This window comes from Megalops cyprinoides, chromosome 9 (assembly GCF_013368585.1).
Source record: "Megalops cyprinoides isolate fMegCyp1 chromosome 9, fMegCyp1.pri, whole genome shotgun sequence".
Taxonomy (NCBI): domain Eukaryota; kingdom Metazoa; phylum Chordata; class Actinopteri; order Elopiformes; family Megalopidae; genus Megalops; species Megalops cyprinoides.
Window position 1 is genome coordinate 27,585,367 of NC_050591.1, and position 16,393 is coordinate 27,601,759.

The window sequence follows — 16,393 nt, forward strand, 5'->3', positions numbered from 1 at the left end:
AAAAAATGTCTGTATGGACACTATCATGAACATTATTACCACCATTGCTATCAATAATACTCTTCACTGTTATAATGTAATTTACTCATAATAATATTATAGTATTATGCTTAATGGAGGTCACTAGGTAAGTAATGGTTCATTAGCTTTAAACGGCACTTGAAAGTGAATGATTATAATGATATTATACGAGGAATGAATGGTAGCAGGTGGATCATTTCATGATTTAAGGCTCAGACAGTAACACCAAACCTGTGAGATGATGCCATCTGCAGCTCTTGGACAGAATAATTAAACCTTGAGGACAGAGTGGCATCCTATCAGAGGAATGCCCCTGTAGGGGTCAGAACCTACCACTTTAGATGGCGGATGGCCTTTGCCTTTAGGGGGGCAACAGTGAAGCCACTGCCATTTTTTTTACGTCCCGCAGCTGTGGGCCAAAGTTGGCGTGCATGGGGCATTATGTGATCTCTCTTGACATCCCTCCATGGCCCCACGGCCGGAGAGGCCAGCTGCAGAGCATAGGGCTGAAACGCTGCAGGCAGGAGGATCACAGAGACTGCGGACAGCCATGAGGCCCGCGATCAGAGCTGAGACAGGCCTGCTGTGGGGGCAGGGACTGATGGGGTTGGGTGTTGGTGATTGGTGGGGGTGGGGAGGGTGTTGGTACCTGGGAAATATCCATCACAGAGTCGCAGCTGAGGGGCCGGGCCGAGGTGAGGTCATTAGAGCCCAGTAGTGTGGAGATGATTCCGTTCTGGTCGATCCGACGGATCATGGTGCCGTCCACAAAGTAGATGAGCCCGTACTTGTCCACAGTGATGCCTGATGTGGAAGAGTTAATGGGAAGGGGTGCAGTTAGTTAAACTACTGCTCAGCAGTTAGTATTAGCAAGCTCATCAGAAAAAAGCCTGTCAATTTTGATTTTTATCCTGATGTATGAACACATATTAATCATATGAAAGTACACTGAGGGCTGAGCACAGGCCTGAAATGGTCATTAATCAAAGGAAATAAAGCACCACAGGGTAAGCACCGATGCCAAATTTAGCACATTTATTCAGTTATTGTATGTGGGTCATTACATGCCAAGTGTACAAGACTCGTAGCCTCGTAGAGTTAAGAAATAATATAATTTAAAAAATGTACTTCATGTTGTGACCCGGCAAGAATCAAACAAAAGGGATATACTGACCTAGACTATTAAAAATCATCATAGGCTCTCATTTACTAAAGCCATCATGTCTACCAACTTGTTCAACTTGTCATTTCTTGTACTTTCCAGAAAACAACCAAAAAGCCCTGAACTCATATCGGAGAGGCTGCCAGAATATGGATCATTTGAAAGGTATTATTTCAACTGCATCCCTGCCCTTTACCCTATGGTACATGCAACTCATAAAACATAGGTATCACTGAAAGTATTTTTCAGAACAGTTTCTGAGCAGTCCAAATGCTTCTGAAAACCTTTGGCTTCAGAACCCCCAACTTTTTAAGCTAAAATTCTTTGGACAACAGACAAGAAAAAAAAATGTTTGTTAATTTTGTATTTCTGATTATTGATTGAAGTTGCAGTTGTGTTCACTCAATGCGCTACAAACAATCACTTTTGTGAGGTTAAAGTACAAGGAGGTTCTTGGTATGGAAAATTATTCAAATGAGTAAGTCAAGGGTTAGAGTTATTGTGGCATCAGCTAAGAGCTAAAACAACAGGCTAATTTGTTCGTCAGGCTGTTTGTTAGCTCATGACCTCATACACTTGTCACGAAAGGACCAACACAATTTTGAACATCAAAGAAGTTTTGGTCCATGAAAATGCACTTTTCTGCATGAGGAAAACATGAACCATTCGATCTCTGTGGTGGACAATGGCAAGATACAATGAACATTATCACCGTGTAACATTATTCCAGATTCAATACAATGACCCTGAGCAATACACATGGAAAGACACCATTTCTGTAACCAAGGGTTTTTGTCAGGAAAAACCCTGCTCCTCTCTGTGCTTGGCAACCCTGAGCCGGAGAATGGGCCAAGTATTGGCCTGAGAAAGAAAATATCATTATGTGTCTGAAAATTGAAGTGCATTGATCTGACCTCCTAGAGCTGTGTTTTCACCATGTTCTCTGCTGGCCGTGTCAGAAATCACTCCTCAAGTCCTGACAAAGAACTCACCAGACAGAACAGTTACCCTACGCTGAAGATCCAACTCGTTTTTTCCTTCTCACAGACGGTGACGAACAGGTATGATATTACTTTGCAACTCAGCTGTCAATCAATCAGCACAAAGTGCTTTGATTGAACAGATGCAGTGAAAACAGGATCCTTACTTAAAGTTTCAGAGCAAAACAGGACAAGCCCTTTTTTTCCTCCTGAAACAGCCTTACATCTTTTCCCTTTTTCTCTATTTTCATAATTATTTATTATTTACACATTTTTCCCATGATAGTTCTCAAATAGCTCTCCATGCCCATCACACTCCCCTCCTCAAAGCCTTAAAACTTGGCAAAGACTGAGACTGTCTCGGAGGAACTGTATGCGCTAAATATCTTCAAAATAATTCTCCAGCGCTAAGACTTGGAAGACACCTTCAAAAAATTGCCGAATCTGAATATTGCCCTTCTGTAATGTGCTTTGCATTTATCATATCCATAAACTCTTTACCACACTCCTCAAACAAATATGTAAGACTAAAGAGTAGCAACTGATAGTACTCACTGAAGAGTCTAGGTGGGTGTAGCTATCATTTGCTCTCAATTTCTGACTGATATGAAACGACCCATGCAGTGCCCTGCACCTTCCCCACATGAACAGATATGAGCAGGAAGAGGTTCTTGGCATTTGGCAGTGGGTATTGTGTTTGGTCAGTACCTCGAGGGTTGGTGAGCGTGGCCTCCACCGCCTTCCCTCCGTCCCCACAGCGCGTCTCATCGAAGGGCAAGCACTGATCTCCAGTCCCGGCCACCACCTCCAGGTTTTTGGCCACATCTTTAACCACAGTCAGGGACTTCACCTTCAGCACTTTCCTGCTGCTGGTATCCGACAAGTACACAGTCCCCGACACAGGACAGGCCGCCAGGTAGTATTTGTGCGCTGGGCTGTTGCTGAGCGAACAGGTGAAACGCAGGTCAAAACATTAGACAAATCACAAAGAGATAGACAGTAGTTAAGTCTCTCAAAAATGGCTTGGATCATTTCTATTCACTGTAGGAACACGATTAATTCCATGAATGATAATTTCAAACAGGGAGACACTTTGTCCATAAAAACATTTGTATCGGTATCAGATGAAGTGTGCAGCAAAAAGGAACATGACTGTTATGAAAATGTGAAAGATTTTCTTTATACTTATATGCATTTCAGGTACTTTTGAACATTTTCCAAATATATACATCTGATCAACAAACATGCCCTGGTTTTAAAATAGCTTAACATGTTTATAGTACATGAATAACAGGTTTCCAGAGACAAAATGTGCACACTGCAAAATGGCAACATATTCTGCATGCTTCTTCTGAAACCAACAGCTAACACTATTCCCAGGGAGTGGTGTACTCATAAAGGTACATGTAGGTAGCTGTGTTGCAGCCTCCCCTCCCGGGGATTTCTGTTCTGTATAGAGATATATGCACAGTTGTGGTCCTATCTAAACACATTAGGTGGAGCAGGCCGCCAAACTACCCCATTAAACCACGGCACCATTCTGACATGGTAATCTGTCATCTCTGTACAGGGGGTGCAAAAACATGAAAGGCTGCCAAATGTGCCGGTCGGTCTCAAGCAAAGGAAATCGGCTACCTGCTGAAATGTTCCATTCAGGAAGTAGCTCACAGCACACTTTCATAAAACAGAAAAAGAAAAAAAAAACTCGTATTCATGACTACAAAGGGAAAAAAAAAATCATGGCTGCATAAAAGTCCCACACTGCCCATAACTCCGTGCTACTGGGCATTCCAGCTGTCCGACTGCTTGTTCTACATCCAAATTATGCACTTATAATTTCAATATCAATGTGCAACAAAAGTCAGTTTGAGGCTAAACCTCCTCACTCAAAGTCAGAAATAATTTGCACGTGATTTGAAGAACAGATTAAAACTGTGCGCCAGTTATATACATGTAATTCCTCAGCAAACGTTTAGGGAATAGGGCCCAGTGTGAGGTTGCAAAGTGAAATTCTCAATGGTTTATTGGTGGTGAACAATGTCTTCCTCAAATACTGCAATTTCTCTTGGCCAAAGAACGAGAGGCCATATTTTCTGAAAACAGAAAAAAAAGCAAAATAAATATAAAATATATTACTCAGACAGATGTCCCATGACTAGTCCACACGGACACATCTGCTGGTTGACTATTAGAAGCGTAGTGTACTGCCGCCTTAAAGATGACTCCAGTTGTTGGATCTTGACATGGCATTTCAACAGACGTCTGCCACACGTCATTATCGTTATTTAATAGCCAGGCATTGTGATTCAAAGTGGATAAAAACATGATATTTTTGTGAAGCTGTCAAATCATATCTTGCAGGCCTAGCTTCTCAGTGTCAAACCTTATAACCTTAGAAGTGTTTATAGGACAAGGACTACAAGAGCTTCACAGGTCACAGCTTCATAGCCTCATTTCCTTATTGTGAATGACAACTGACCTTCTCACCACATCAAGGTATAAACCTGAGATAAAAGTAAAAATAAATAAATAAATGAATAAATAAAAAAATAACACAAAAAACTGCCACCTGAGTACTGGAGTACTGGAGGACTGGAAGACTGAAATGGTCTGTGCCCTATTCTCAGTTTCAAAGTGGCATACATTAGAGGGACAGTTTGAGAGGATGGTGGACAAACTGTAATTCCTGAGAGTCTCTGCTTGCCCTCCCCTCTATTTTGTCCACTCTCTTCAGATGTAATCACATGGTACATTATCAATCTGGCATTGCCTACAGAGGACTGCGGACCCACCCCCCACTGTCCCCTGAACAAAAGAAAGGAACGCTCTGACCTTCAGGCACGTACACACCATCTATATTCTTTGCACTGACAACATCTGGCTTGTGGAGGATAATTGAATTTAGCTGCATGCTGGTGCGCCAATGGAGAGAACCTGCTTCGGCAGGACCAAGAGACAGACTCACAGTGGGGTGGGGGGGCCTCCCGGTCAGATCTTGGCCTCCCCCTCCACACACCTTTCACTGCACCCTGCTGCCAGGCGAATATGGTTGAAATGTATTTGCAGTCCCTGTGCTGCTCAAAAGGAGCTTGCGAGTTAGATCCGACTCTTTTGGAAACAGTCACATCTTAATCCAATTTACATTCCTTTAAAAAATAAATCCTTTCTTTAACATTCTCCTCTCGCCTCATCTTGAGGGAGAATAAAAAGTGGCATGAACTATCCTATGTGATATGAGTCAATGACATCCCAGAGTCCAGAACCTATATGTGGGACCATCGAGAGACACACTCTCGGCTCTCCAACACAAGGTGTTTCTGAGGAGCTGCTTATGGGAAAAGAGCTGGAAATCTTTTTCGGAATCAAAAGAAAGAGTACCTTCACCTTCCTCCAGCAGTCACCACCATAAGTCAATAACATTGGACAAATACAAGGATCAAAAATACAACAGATTATTTCATTTCAGCATATTAAATAGTCATACACTTGGATCTTCTGTTTTCCCAGGCAAAGTTATAAAGTGATACAGCAGATCTATGTGACAACATGACAGCCAGACCAACTCTTCCCTTTCACAGTGATATTTCAGTGAATGGCTCTACTAAGTCTAACATTTACGGTACAACAGAAATTTGTTTCAAGTTAACACAGCTCTATCTTGTCATTTTGCGTTTCCTTGACAATGTTTCTTCAGTATGAGCTCTGTATATTTAAAAACCTTTTCCATTTTGCAAACCCAGGATCAATACTGTTTGGCCATCTGTCTTTTCATTATTGGAAAGGTCAGGTTCACATTCTGCCATAGCAGGTAAGCCATGTACCGTTTTAGAAGGAAGAAAAAAGTGATTATCTTCTGTAAAAACCCCTTAATCCCCAGACGGAGCCCCCATTTAAAACCTGAAACAGAGCACCTTTCATTAAATCCTCAGCCGCTCTCCATTTTTATATCTGACATTTAAAAATATGGTCCATGTTCTCCTTCACTCTCTCTCTCATACGCTCTCCCACACACAAAAACACAAGTATTTTAGTTTTCTCACTCTAACTCCATTATCACAATGGAGGGCCCAGTTAAATCCTTCCACAAAGCTATTAGCCATGCAAGTTTAAGTGAAGGATGAATTACCTTGTGTTAACAACAGACAGTTAAATGTGACCCTCATGTTTGAGAAACTTTCATTTACAACTGTGTAAGAGATATAATTTCTGCAATGGTCTTACCTATGCCTGAAATCTTTATTTCTGACAGAATAAGCCAAAGGTAGCAGGGAAAGGGGAAAAACAGCAGAAAAAGATGTTAGCAGTTAGAGAGAATAAGTAACTAGATGTAATATTTCAGTAAATAGAGGTGTATCAACAGCTACATGCACAGAGGATTTTTTTTTCAAAATCAATTCACGAAAATCTAGAACAGAACTGAACAAAATGGAATCCAAAAGTTAGTTATTTATTTAAGAGGTGTTAATGTTACAAAGAAGAACTGCCGCCTGAAGCCAGTGAATGTATGCACAAGACTGAACCAGGATAATCACCTCTGTCTGTTTTTGGGCTACAAAAGACCACATTGCTACCATTGCCATGAAAGGTTTACAGCCCCATAATCAGGGCCGCGGAGGCAGAGGAGAAACCTCCCACCCGCTTGGTTACCTCAGCTCCAGGACGCTGGTGACGTTTCCCGTGGAGAAGATGCGGCGGACGTAGTTGAAGTCGCCCACATACAGACTGCCATCAGAGCCACAGGCCAGCGCCACGGGTGCCAGGAGCTTGTTGCCATCCGCAAGGCCATTGCAGCTCGGGCAGGAGATGCTGCGCCGCCGCCCGTTGCCCATGACACTGCCGATGATGGGCGGTTGCTGGGAGATGAAGACGTTCTCCCCATTTCCCTTGTGCAGGATGCCTGTGAGAGCGGAATGGACATCACTTTAAGCCAGGTTCGAACCACCGCTGCTATTGCAACATTAACAAGACTGTCATTACCATAAAGACCACTACTGACATTATCGCCCTCTGACACAATAAGAGGAACGTACAGATGCACACAGGAGTCTCCAATCAAAGCTGGCCTCTGCTAAAACCTGGTACACTTTCACCGGCATCAATTTGTAAGACACTGCTTTTTTTTTTTTCCACCGCGGGCATCTGTTGACCTTAATCTTGCATGAGATGCGGAGCCTTAAGACATCAGAGCTAATGATGAAGATCGCCACAGCCTTTGCTACTTTGTTTCGTGACATTTGTGTGTCTCTTTTTGTCTTAAAATGTGACACAGCTGGCTGCTGAGGGCTGCTGCCCGAGGAGCGGAGACAACCAAATTTAATGACAACAGATTTTTTCAATTTCTGAAGCGTGAACTGGACGCTGAGAGGACAAGAGGACTGGCACTCTGCCGCAGACGGGAAAGCGTTTCAGTTTAAAGGGTTCAGGCATTCTTGCAGAGTGCCTTTCCAAACAGGACAGATCTTTCTCCAGCACTTTTCATGTAACTACGCCTCATTTCCTTTGATGACACCCTCCTGACAGCAACTGGCTGGGGCCTTCTACTCGACGAGAAGCGTGAGAGTTTTGTCTCTTACTGGCTACTCAGCGATTCAAAGGTAATTCAGTCGAAATAAGAAAATTGACCCTTTTCGCCCATCAGAGACAACGGCAGTAAAAGTCTGACTTCACAAAATAAATAACAGCTCTTTTCAGTCAGGAAATGACACAAAGCTATTATAGGGTGGACAATTCCTGAATTTGCTCAAATTTCTCACACCCTGGTGAGTTGCTCTACCTCAAGCAAATTTTATATGAGCATAAACGTACTACTGCATCAACAGGTTTTCGACAGAAAAACCCTTTCAGCTGATATTCAACTTACTTTAAAGGAATGGTAATGGAGCAAAAATAAATAAATAACAATATGGAGTGTTTACCAGGACACACACACATGCACTCAGTTTTTACTACTACATTTACACTACACATATAAATCCAAATGTTTATTGAGGAATGGTTATCACAGAGGAAAACGGTAAAACAAGCGTGTGCGGATTCAGCATGTACATATTTCAGTTTATCTTCGACCGTTGTTGTACTTATGCTGTTTTTGGCCCAGAAAACCTGCTTTCTGTTCAATGTCGAGGTGTTACATCACATCACATTACACATGAAACTTTTGTGAACTGACCGCTCTGGATGTTGAGGGCGTGGTGTTTGTCCAGAGACCAGCCGCCCAGGTTAGAGGCACTGCTCTCATACCCCTGCAGGACTGCAGTCCTCTTCTCCCAGAGAATAAGGTCAGGGCAGGATTCATACTCATAGCCCACTGAAACTGGAGGGAGAGAAAACTCATTAGTACATTAGCATCCTTCTGACACCAACATGTGGACTAAACAGCATAAAATCAAACTGGACATACAGGTGGTTATTATTCCCCACTTACCAAAGGCCTCGCATAGCCCGTAGACCTTCTGGCTGTAGACATCGGTCTTGTCCCAGATGAAGTAGTGGGAGAGGTTGGGTGCGGCAGCAAACCATTTCCTGAAGAGGCGTCCCTCAACAGCCACCATGAGGTGGACCTTCATCAGGTTAAAGGGGATGGTGGCGTGGGTGAGAGTGACGTGCAGCACCGACTTGTAGCCTGGGGTACGGCTGCTCAAGTAGCCCAGCCTCATGTCTGTGCCAGGGATTGGGATCTCCTCCTGAAGTGTCTGTTGAAGAGGGACCAAACGGGCTGTAACACTGTCATACAAGCCTTTTCGGCATCAGTTCAACTCAAAATGAGACTGACACAAACTACGTAGGACATTTTGTGTTAGCAGTTGTTATAGGACATGTAGATGGCCTTGCACCTGTACTTTGGACAGTCCCTTGCTTCTGATGGTCTTATAAATCATATAACTTATGTCCTTGGATTGAGATGCACACTCATTTTGGACCAATTTAGGAGGCCACGTGCTCATTTAGAGAGATGCTAGTCATGTGTGTCTTCAAGTTGTCTATGGGTTTGGCTTTAAAAGCACCCCTACATGCCTGCTTAATTGATCAGAATGGAACGTTACAAAGTCTCTGTCAAGTGATCGATGTCCCAGAGAGGGCTTGCGGGGTGTAGGGTGGAAGAAAGATCATGTCATTATTAATAGACTGCTGTGCAGGCTGAACTCAGTGGTATGTCATTAATCTCGTAAAATGGAGTGGAAAACATAATAATTAGAGAGGGACAGACACACAAAGAGAGCCACGATTACCCTGAAGAAAAGGGAGTCATGGCCTTTAAACTCTGACTCCTTCTCCCATCTGTGGAGAAACTCAATGAGTTCTGACTGTTCTTTCCCCCTCTTTTTTGTGATCAAATCCTAGTTCTTCAATGCATACCAAACTGAAGTGGCCAGTTACGTTCAAGACATGCAATGACAGCTGCAATGAGTCAGAAATAAAATATAGTATAGATGGCATGATGGCAAAGCATCACAGTTAAGGAAGTGAATTTGTAGCTTGTTCAAACCCTGGATAGGCACTGCAGTTACACCATCACACAAGACCATTACCTGAATCATCTCAACAAATATTTCCCACTATACAAGCAGAAAATAGGTAAATATGACATATAAAGGCCCTTGGATATGTTTTTTGCTGACAAAAGATTTTATAACATACAATTACATTTCTCATCCCTGTCTGAGTTTGACAACAGTCTTAGCACTGTTGAATCAGTACCAATCACTGTACGTTTATGAGAAATGAACAGTATTAACGTCTGCTTCAGTCACTGCAGGACACAAGTAGTGATGGTTCCTGGAGGGACAAGTCACCTGGATCTCTGGGACGATGGCCCCTCTCTCGGAGCAGGCCCCTGCAAAGGCGGTGAGGGGGGCGGGCGAGACGACAGGGCTCGGGCGAGCAAAGCTGCTGAGATCACAGCTGGGGATTTCGTTCTCTTCGTGCCGCATGACGATGGTGTCCATGACGAAAAAGCGTCCCCATGGCAACCATAGTGTGTGCTCCTGGGTAATGAACGGAGCTCGCTCGAACCGCAGGCCGATAGCAACGCCCCCATTGGTCACCAAATCGAAACTATAAGATAACGAAAGGAGAAAATTAAGTCTTTCACCTTGGCATGGGGCCAATTTTTCAAACCTTCAATCCAGCTGATTACAACTCAGCACCACATAACTTATTGTTTTGGTCTGGCGCACAGCAACGTAAAGACAAATGTGTGTTTGTGAAGTACAGCAAAACTCTTTAAATGGGGCTAGTGAGAAATGAGAGAGTGCTTCTGTACAGGAGGCAAAGCTTCCCATCTCTGCAATGACCCTTCACCAGAGGACTGCACGCTGACACATTGGCCATTAGTTTGAAAGCCCTGTAATGTAATTACACTCCTCTGCACAGAGAAACTGCCAGTGATGGACCTCGCCTCCTCGCTGCAGTCAAGCCTCTCTGTGATTCATTTACCTGCACTGCCTCCCATGCTGTAATAACTACAGGCCTGCACCTGCTCTGCGCAGCAGTGCTTTTTAACAGGCAGTTAGCGCCTAGATATCTGCAGCACCCCAGGGAGGGCCCTGGCCTCCATCTAGGACCCCTTGCCTCAAAATTAAGGGTAAATCAGCAGAAGCCAGACGCGTAATCTATGAATGCTAATTCTGGAGGATTTCCCAAGATGCATTGCTATAAAAAGCCAATCAGCCCTTGACGCCCTCTAGTGAGCGCAGCAGTGGCAGCGGTTGCAGTTTCCTTACACTTTCCTTTGCAGCTCCAATGCCTGTGGTCTGGGTGGGCCCAGCCCAGCTGCCTTGCCTGATTGAAACCCATTAAAATACATCCACATAGGTCCTGGTGGCTGCTGCGCCAATTGATAACATACTCAAAAGCAGCTATCAATCATACTTACAGTCTTTTTCCCGCTGACAAACTTAAGCATGTCATCCACAGTGTTTAACTTTCTTAGGCCCAAAATGCAAAGAGCCAAAAAGGTACAAGCATGAGCACATATTAGGTTCACAATTTCATCAGAAGGTCTTAAAATGTTTACTAAAACACATCTTTTTTCTCTTTGCAACAATCAATAAGACTAATTGCAAAAGTGAAAGACTACTGGACATAAATGGATCTGAATTTTTCACCTCAGTAGTTCTGGAAAAATCAACCCAGTGCAAACTTTCAGGAGTTTCACCGCCTTGCTGGACACACTTGCCGGTGCAAATTTCAAGGAGCTCTTCCCTCGGCTAAAAGTTTTCCGATGGTGAGAAGGCAATTTTGAAAGCTAAGCCCCTTGGACAATAAAAAACACATCATAAAAACTATGTGAGAGAGCTTTCCCATTTCTGAGTGGATGAACAGGTGCATTTCTGATTTCACGCTGCAGTGAACCTGTTTACTGTGATTGCAGAGGGGAGTTGTGGGAGACTGGGCATGTTTACAGGGGAAACTGGGATATGGAGTTGTGTTTACAGATATGCTGGGAGGAGATCTGGACAGAAGTGGGAGAACAAAGACACAGAGAAAAAGAGAGAGAGAGAGAGAATGTAGAAAGACAGATTAGTGTACAGAAAGAAGACAGGAGCTGAGAAATGCAGTGGGAGTGCAGTGACAGAGAAAGAGAAAAAGAGAAAGACAGAGAGGAGATGTGGAGGCAGAGAGGGCAGTAACGGAGAACGGAAGTACGGAGTCACACTAAAAGTGGAGTGTTGAGGAAAGTTAAATGAGCTCAGGAGTGGGGACAGGAGAGGGATAAGAAGAGGGAGAGGGAGTGTGGGAAGAAAGAGCGAGAGAGGAAGAGGCAGAGGGAGATAAGGAGGGACAGAGAGGAAGATCACGCTTACTGCAGGGATGTGGCCTGTGAAGATAGCACTGACTGATAGAGATGCTTGGGGGGTAGAGGAGCTCTGAGAAAAGGAGCTTGACCACCTAGATGGTTTATGAAAAAAAGGTGCTGTCTACTTCCACAAGGAAGTTTAAAGAGCACTACTTTGAAGACAGAATCCAGCTGAAACTATTTTGGAAGCAGGGATGAATCCAAGCACAAACCTGCTTTCCTATGTACAGTACCTAAATCAAGAAATGTAAAATAGTAACCTTCAGTCTTGCAACAGTATCTGTAGCAGGAGATAGATTTCTGAAGTGTGCTCAACGGAGAAGCAGATTCGTTCACCCTTACACGAGAAAGGACCACCTCACCCCATGTTTAACAAAGCCTGCAGTGGTGTCTGTAGCATTCACAGTACCTCACAGGTATAGTCTGACCTAATATGGGAGCAATTTCTATGGCTCATTTCCCAACCTGACATTCATATTGTTATGTACATTGTTTAACTGCATTTCTGAGAGCGTCAGCTACAAAATGAAGAGAAAATTCTACCAAAAATCTTATCTGCCATTCTTACTGGATCAAATTGTATCGGATGACTAATTGCTTGAGAATGCAAAGGGATCCTTAATAACTGTGCTCACTGAATTTGCTAATGAAATAATCTATTCTGAAAGTGTGCTGTTCTACTTAAGCTTAGCCTCTGTCCTTCTCATAAGATCCATTTTTAAAAAAAAAAAAAACTAAAACACTGAAGAAGTTTTTAAAGTTCTTCAACTGGCTTCAACTAGCATTTTACAATATACAATTGGTCCTGTTGCGCCTTTACATGTTTTAATGCTGGAGTGATATTAACCTATAGGAACCACTTCACTAGCCAAAATACATGGAGAACACAAGACCTTCATGAGTTTCATGGAGCATGGTGAGAGTCAGAGGTGGCAGTATCTCACCTGCCATCTTGTCTTGTGATGGTGTACCCATAGGCAGGGTTGTTGATGAAGCTGATGTTCACTCCGACCAGAGGGGTCCCATCTGAGGTCACCACTTGTCCCCGGATCACACAAGCGTGGCTGCAAAGGAGAAAAAAAGTGGCAGGCTATTCAAAATGTAGCTACATGTGTGATGGCTGTGATTCAAGCTCTAAAGCTTTCAGTAATTCTGAGAGGAAAAACTCAGTTACAGCTAGTTTAATGGTGCTGAAGGAGTCTCCACTGGGATGGAGAACTGGAGATGATTGGAATCAAAACACAGAAAATTGTGAATGTTTGTTTTTATGCATGCTTCAAGTAGATACACAAGCCGCTACAAAAGGGGCCCACTGTGGATTTTATAGGATTTAAAAGAAGATGAGAAGTAAATATGAGCTTTACAAGCTTCTTTACAAATTAGAAAAATGGATTTAGATTACTTTCTTTTCATCTCCTGTTATCACAGCACGTAAACACATCACAAACGTATACAAGAATGTCAGCTTTACGTGCATTTGCATTTAAAATATGCCACAAACAGTGCACAGTCTCAGCTACCAATGACAAAAATGTGCCATATACATTATTGCATTTAAATGGTAAATAATGTGGATTCAACAAAATGCAGCTCCTTAATATAATATAAAAACTGTAATATGGACCAACTGTAGTCCTCCATTCCCAGTTAAAATCCAGACTCCAGGAGCTACGGCATCCCTGCATGTAACGTCACAGCTGTTTTTGTGTCCCACAATGTATAGTAACCCAAAACACAGGCCGACGACAATGTTCAGTTTGCCCTCTGAATTCAGTCCCGCTGCATCCAGGAAACAATTAACACAGGACTTGTAAGCAGCTGCCCTTTGTGATGTCAACTTGCCCTTACTTGAGGCAAGATCGTTTACCTGCAGTATTCTAGTCCCCAGGAACCAAGCTTAATGCTAATTTAGCCCGCTCTCCTTTCCCTTCAGGAGACCTTGGCTGAACACTATTACTTTGTAAAAAGGCAAAGAGATGGAGCACAAACCCTTGGCACTGACACAAAGATCCATCTATGTATATTTGCACAGCGTTACCTCAGGAGCAAACACACGCTGCCTAGCCTTTTTTGCATTTAATTATTCATGCTGCCAGTTTAATTTAGAAATCCCTATTTGAAAGGTGAACAGTCTGTGTATGTGTGTGTGTATATGAGTGTGTATGTGTGTGTGTCTGTGTGTATTTTTTTTTTTTTTGAGAGAGAGAAGGAGTAGAGAAACTGGAACTATCTCTTCCCTGCCTTACTGAACCACATGGGGAGATGATTCACTGCTGTCAAGACAAATGATTTAAATATTGACATCAAATACAGCAGGAGCTGCAGCGAGGAACTGTGAAGACTCCGCTCCAGAAACTTTGCATCAGGTGAGATTTCAAAAGGACTGGCACAGAGCTGAGCTGGAATCGCAGACACAAAAGAACTGTAATCTAATGTTTATCTCATGACACTCAGACACATGCAGCCACAGAGACACGTAATCGTTTTTAAAATAACACTAACACCGCGTTACAACTGCACTGCTGTATAATAAAATGGACGACCTACAGTTTTGTACTATGCTATCCAAATCCAGACATTCCGCTAGCTTGTCTGCAGGATATTGTCGGTTCAGTTTGTCAATAACACACGCTGTGTCAAGCTGTCACTAACATTATGGTTAAGAAATAGGTCTTATCACACAAAAACATCAATTCATAAAGAAAAATTGACTAATGGAACCCTGAGCTCATATATTTGGCATGATTACAAGGTAACCTGCAAGGCAAATAAAGACATTAGCACTGAATAAATATGACTGCACCACTGCCATTTCAGTGCTTGTCTGTGTAATTAGCTTCTGGTAAATGGAATCAAATGAAATGTCATCTCCACCTCTGACTCTCCAGGTATAAAAGACTGGTTTGGGAAAATGCATTAGGTAATAAGAAAATATATTCAGTTCAAGTAAACAGACTACTTTACCTGAGTGCACTTTCAGCAGAATACATTTATGCACTACTCAGGCCATTGTTATAGGAAAAACTACATAAAAACTGATCAGTATACTGTAAAATAATTATGAGAAAGGGCATTTATTAATCATTTACTGACTGTATCAACACAGAGCAATCTTCCAACAAGAACTATAGATGGTTAGCCTATATGTTCTCTTCGATTCCATACCAGTGTCCTGTAGGAAGAATTAAGATTGCAGTAACGACCACTGCCTGTGATAACAAGCCACAGCGTCTGATGTCGCACAGCGTCTGATGTGGCTTGTCACAGCTATAGGGCCTTGTGCTGTGTACTTTGCCGGAAAGGCCAGCTGCTTTCAAAAAGGCCACCCTACAGTACTTGCTCCTTGTGGTAAGAGACATCGGGGACAGCACTTGAACATACTGAACAGCAAGGGGAAGTGGTTAGTCGATCAATAGAGGGAAGATCAGGTGACGAGGGGACGGGAGGGGCGCTATGATCCCAGCTGAGATCCAGACTCCGATGTGACCCAGTCGATGCACCTGCTTTCCTTGTCCCTTACCATAACTGCTGATATCGTTCTGTAAGAATAAATACCACTGATACATAATTTATGGTTAAGGACGATTTTTAGGTGAGATTAGGTCTTGAGTCTCATAGTTTAGTTTTATCTTCTGGGTTATCATTTATTTATGAGGACTTTTGTTTAGAGAGAGACAGAGTAAGGACTGAAACCTTGCTGTAGATGTAAGGGTCTATTTAACCTGAGTTGTATGTGCAAATGACATGTACCATGTCTCAATCAAACCACAATCACCAACCACTGCTATGATGGTCAGAGTAAATATGTAATTTATCATGATATTAACAAATGTCTAGCTGTCTGATTAAAAAAATGCTCACAAGGTGGAATTATTCAAGTGAACACAGCACTAAACGGCAAAGGCTCTCACGGATGGGAAAAAAGTGCCTATGTGGTAGAGCCCTTGTTTAAGCTTGAGGCCTGGATTGCAGCGGTGTGTGTGTATGTGTGTGTGTGTGTGTGTGTGTGTGTGTGTGTGTGTGCGTGTGTGTGTGTGTGTATATGAGTGTGTGAAGAGGATGATAAAAGCATGGATCAGACATAGTCAAAAGGACATGTGACACAAACACACAAAGGGAAGGCACTCCACCTAATGACTCCGCATGGCCTGACACACTAAGCCAAAGCTGAAGCACTGTGATGTGTGGCAAATTAGAGCAGCGGGAAGCATCCTGCTTGAGCACAGGAGCTTCTAAACATGGCGTCTTACTGGAGGGACAGGGCATCAGCTACACTAGGCTAAAAATAGAGCTCAGTAAACCTGGGACCTCTTTGGCATGGTATTTTTTATCCTTCTGGAAGGAAAAGGATACCAGACTTCACCAAAAAATGTGTCTCCTGCCAAAAGATCTTCTTTTCCTTTTTATTCCTCTCTTCTTACTTTTCTTTAG

The 16,393-nt window shown here is 43.0% G+C and overlaps 1 protein-coding gene across 3 annotated transcripts in view; it reads right to left on the minus strand.

Annotated features, from left to right (window-relative positions):
* tenm4 (teneurin transmembrane protein 4) overlaps window positions 1-16,393 on the minus strand; it is a 124,300-nt gene that overhangs the window by 32,506 nt on the left and 75,401 nt on the right. For all 3 annotated transcript variants that reach the window (XM_036536219.1, XM_036536218.1, XM_036536217.1), the window contains 8 exons: window positions 12,907-13,026; window positions 9,957-10,218; window positions 8,588-8,855; window positions 8,333-8,476; window positions 6,811-7,060; window positions 6,385-6,405; window positions 2,872-3,104; window positions 671-825 (listed from right to left, as the gene is read on the minus strand). In XM_036536219.1, the coding sequence (XP_036392112.1) occupies window positions 671-825; window positions 2,872-3,104; window positions 6,385-6,405; window positions 6,811-7,060; window positions 8,333-8,476; window positions 8,588-8,855; window positions 9,957-10,218; window positions 12,907-13,026 (1,453 nt within the window). The remainder of the gene's footprint in view (window positions 1-670; window positions 826-2,871; window positions 3,105-6,384; window positions 6,406-6,810; window positions 7,061-8,332; window positions 8,477-8,587; window positions 8,856-9,956; window positions 10,219-12,906; window positions 13,027-16,393) is intronic.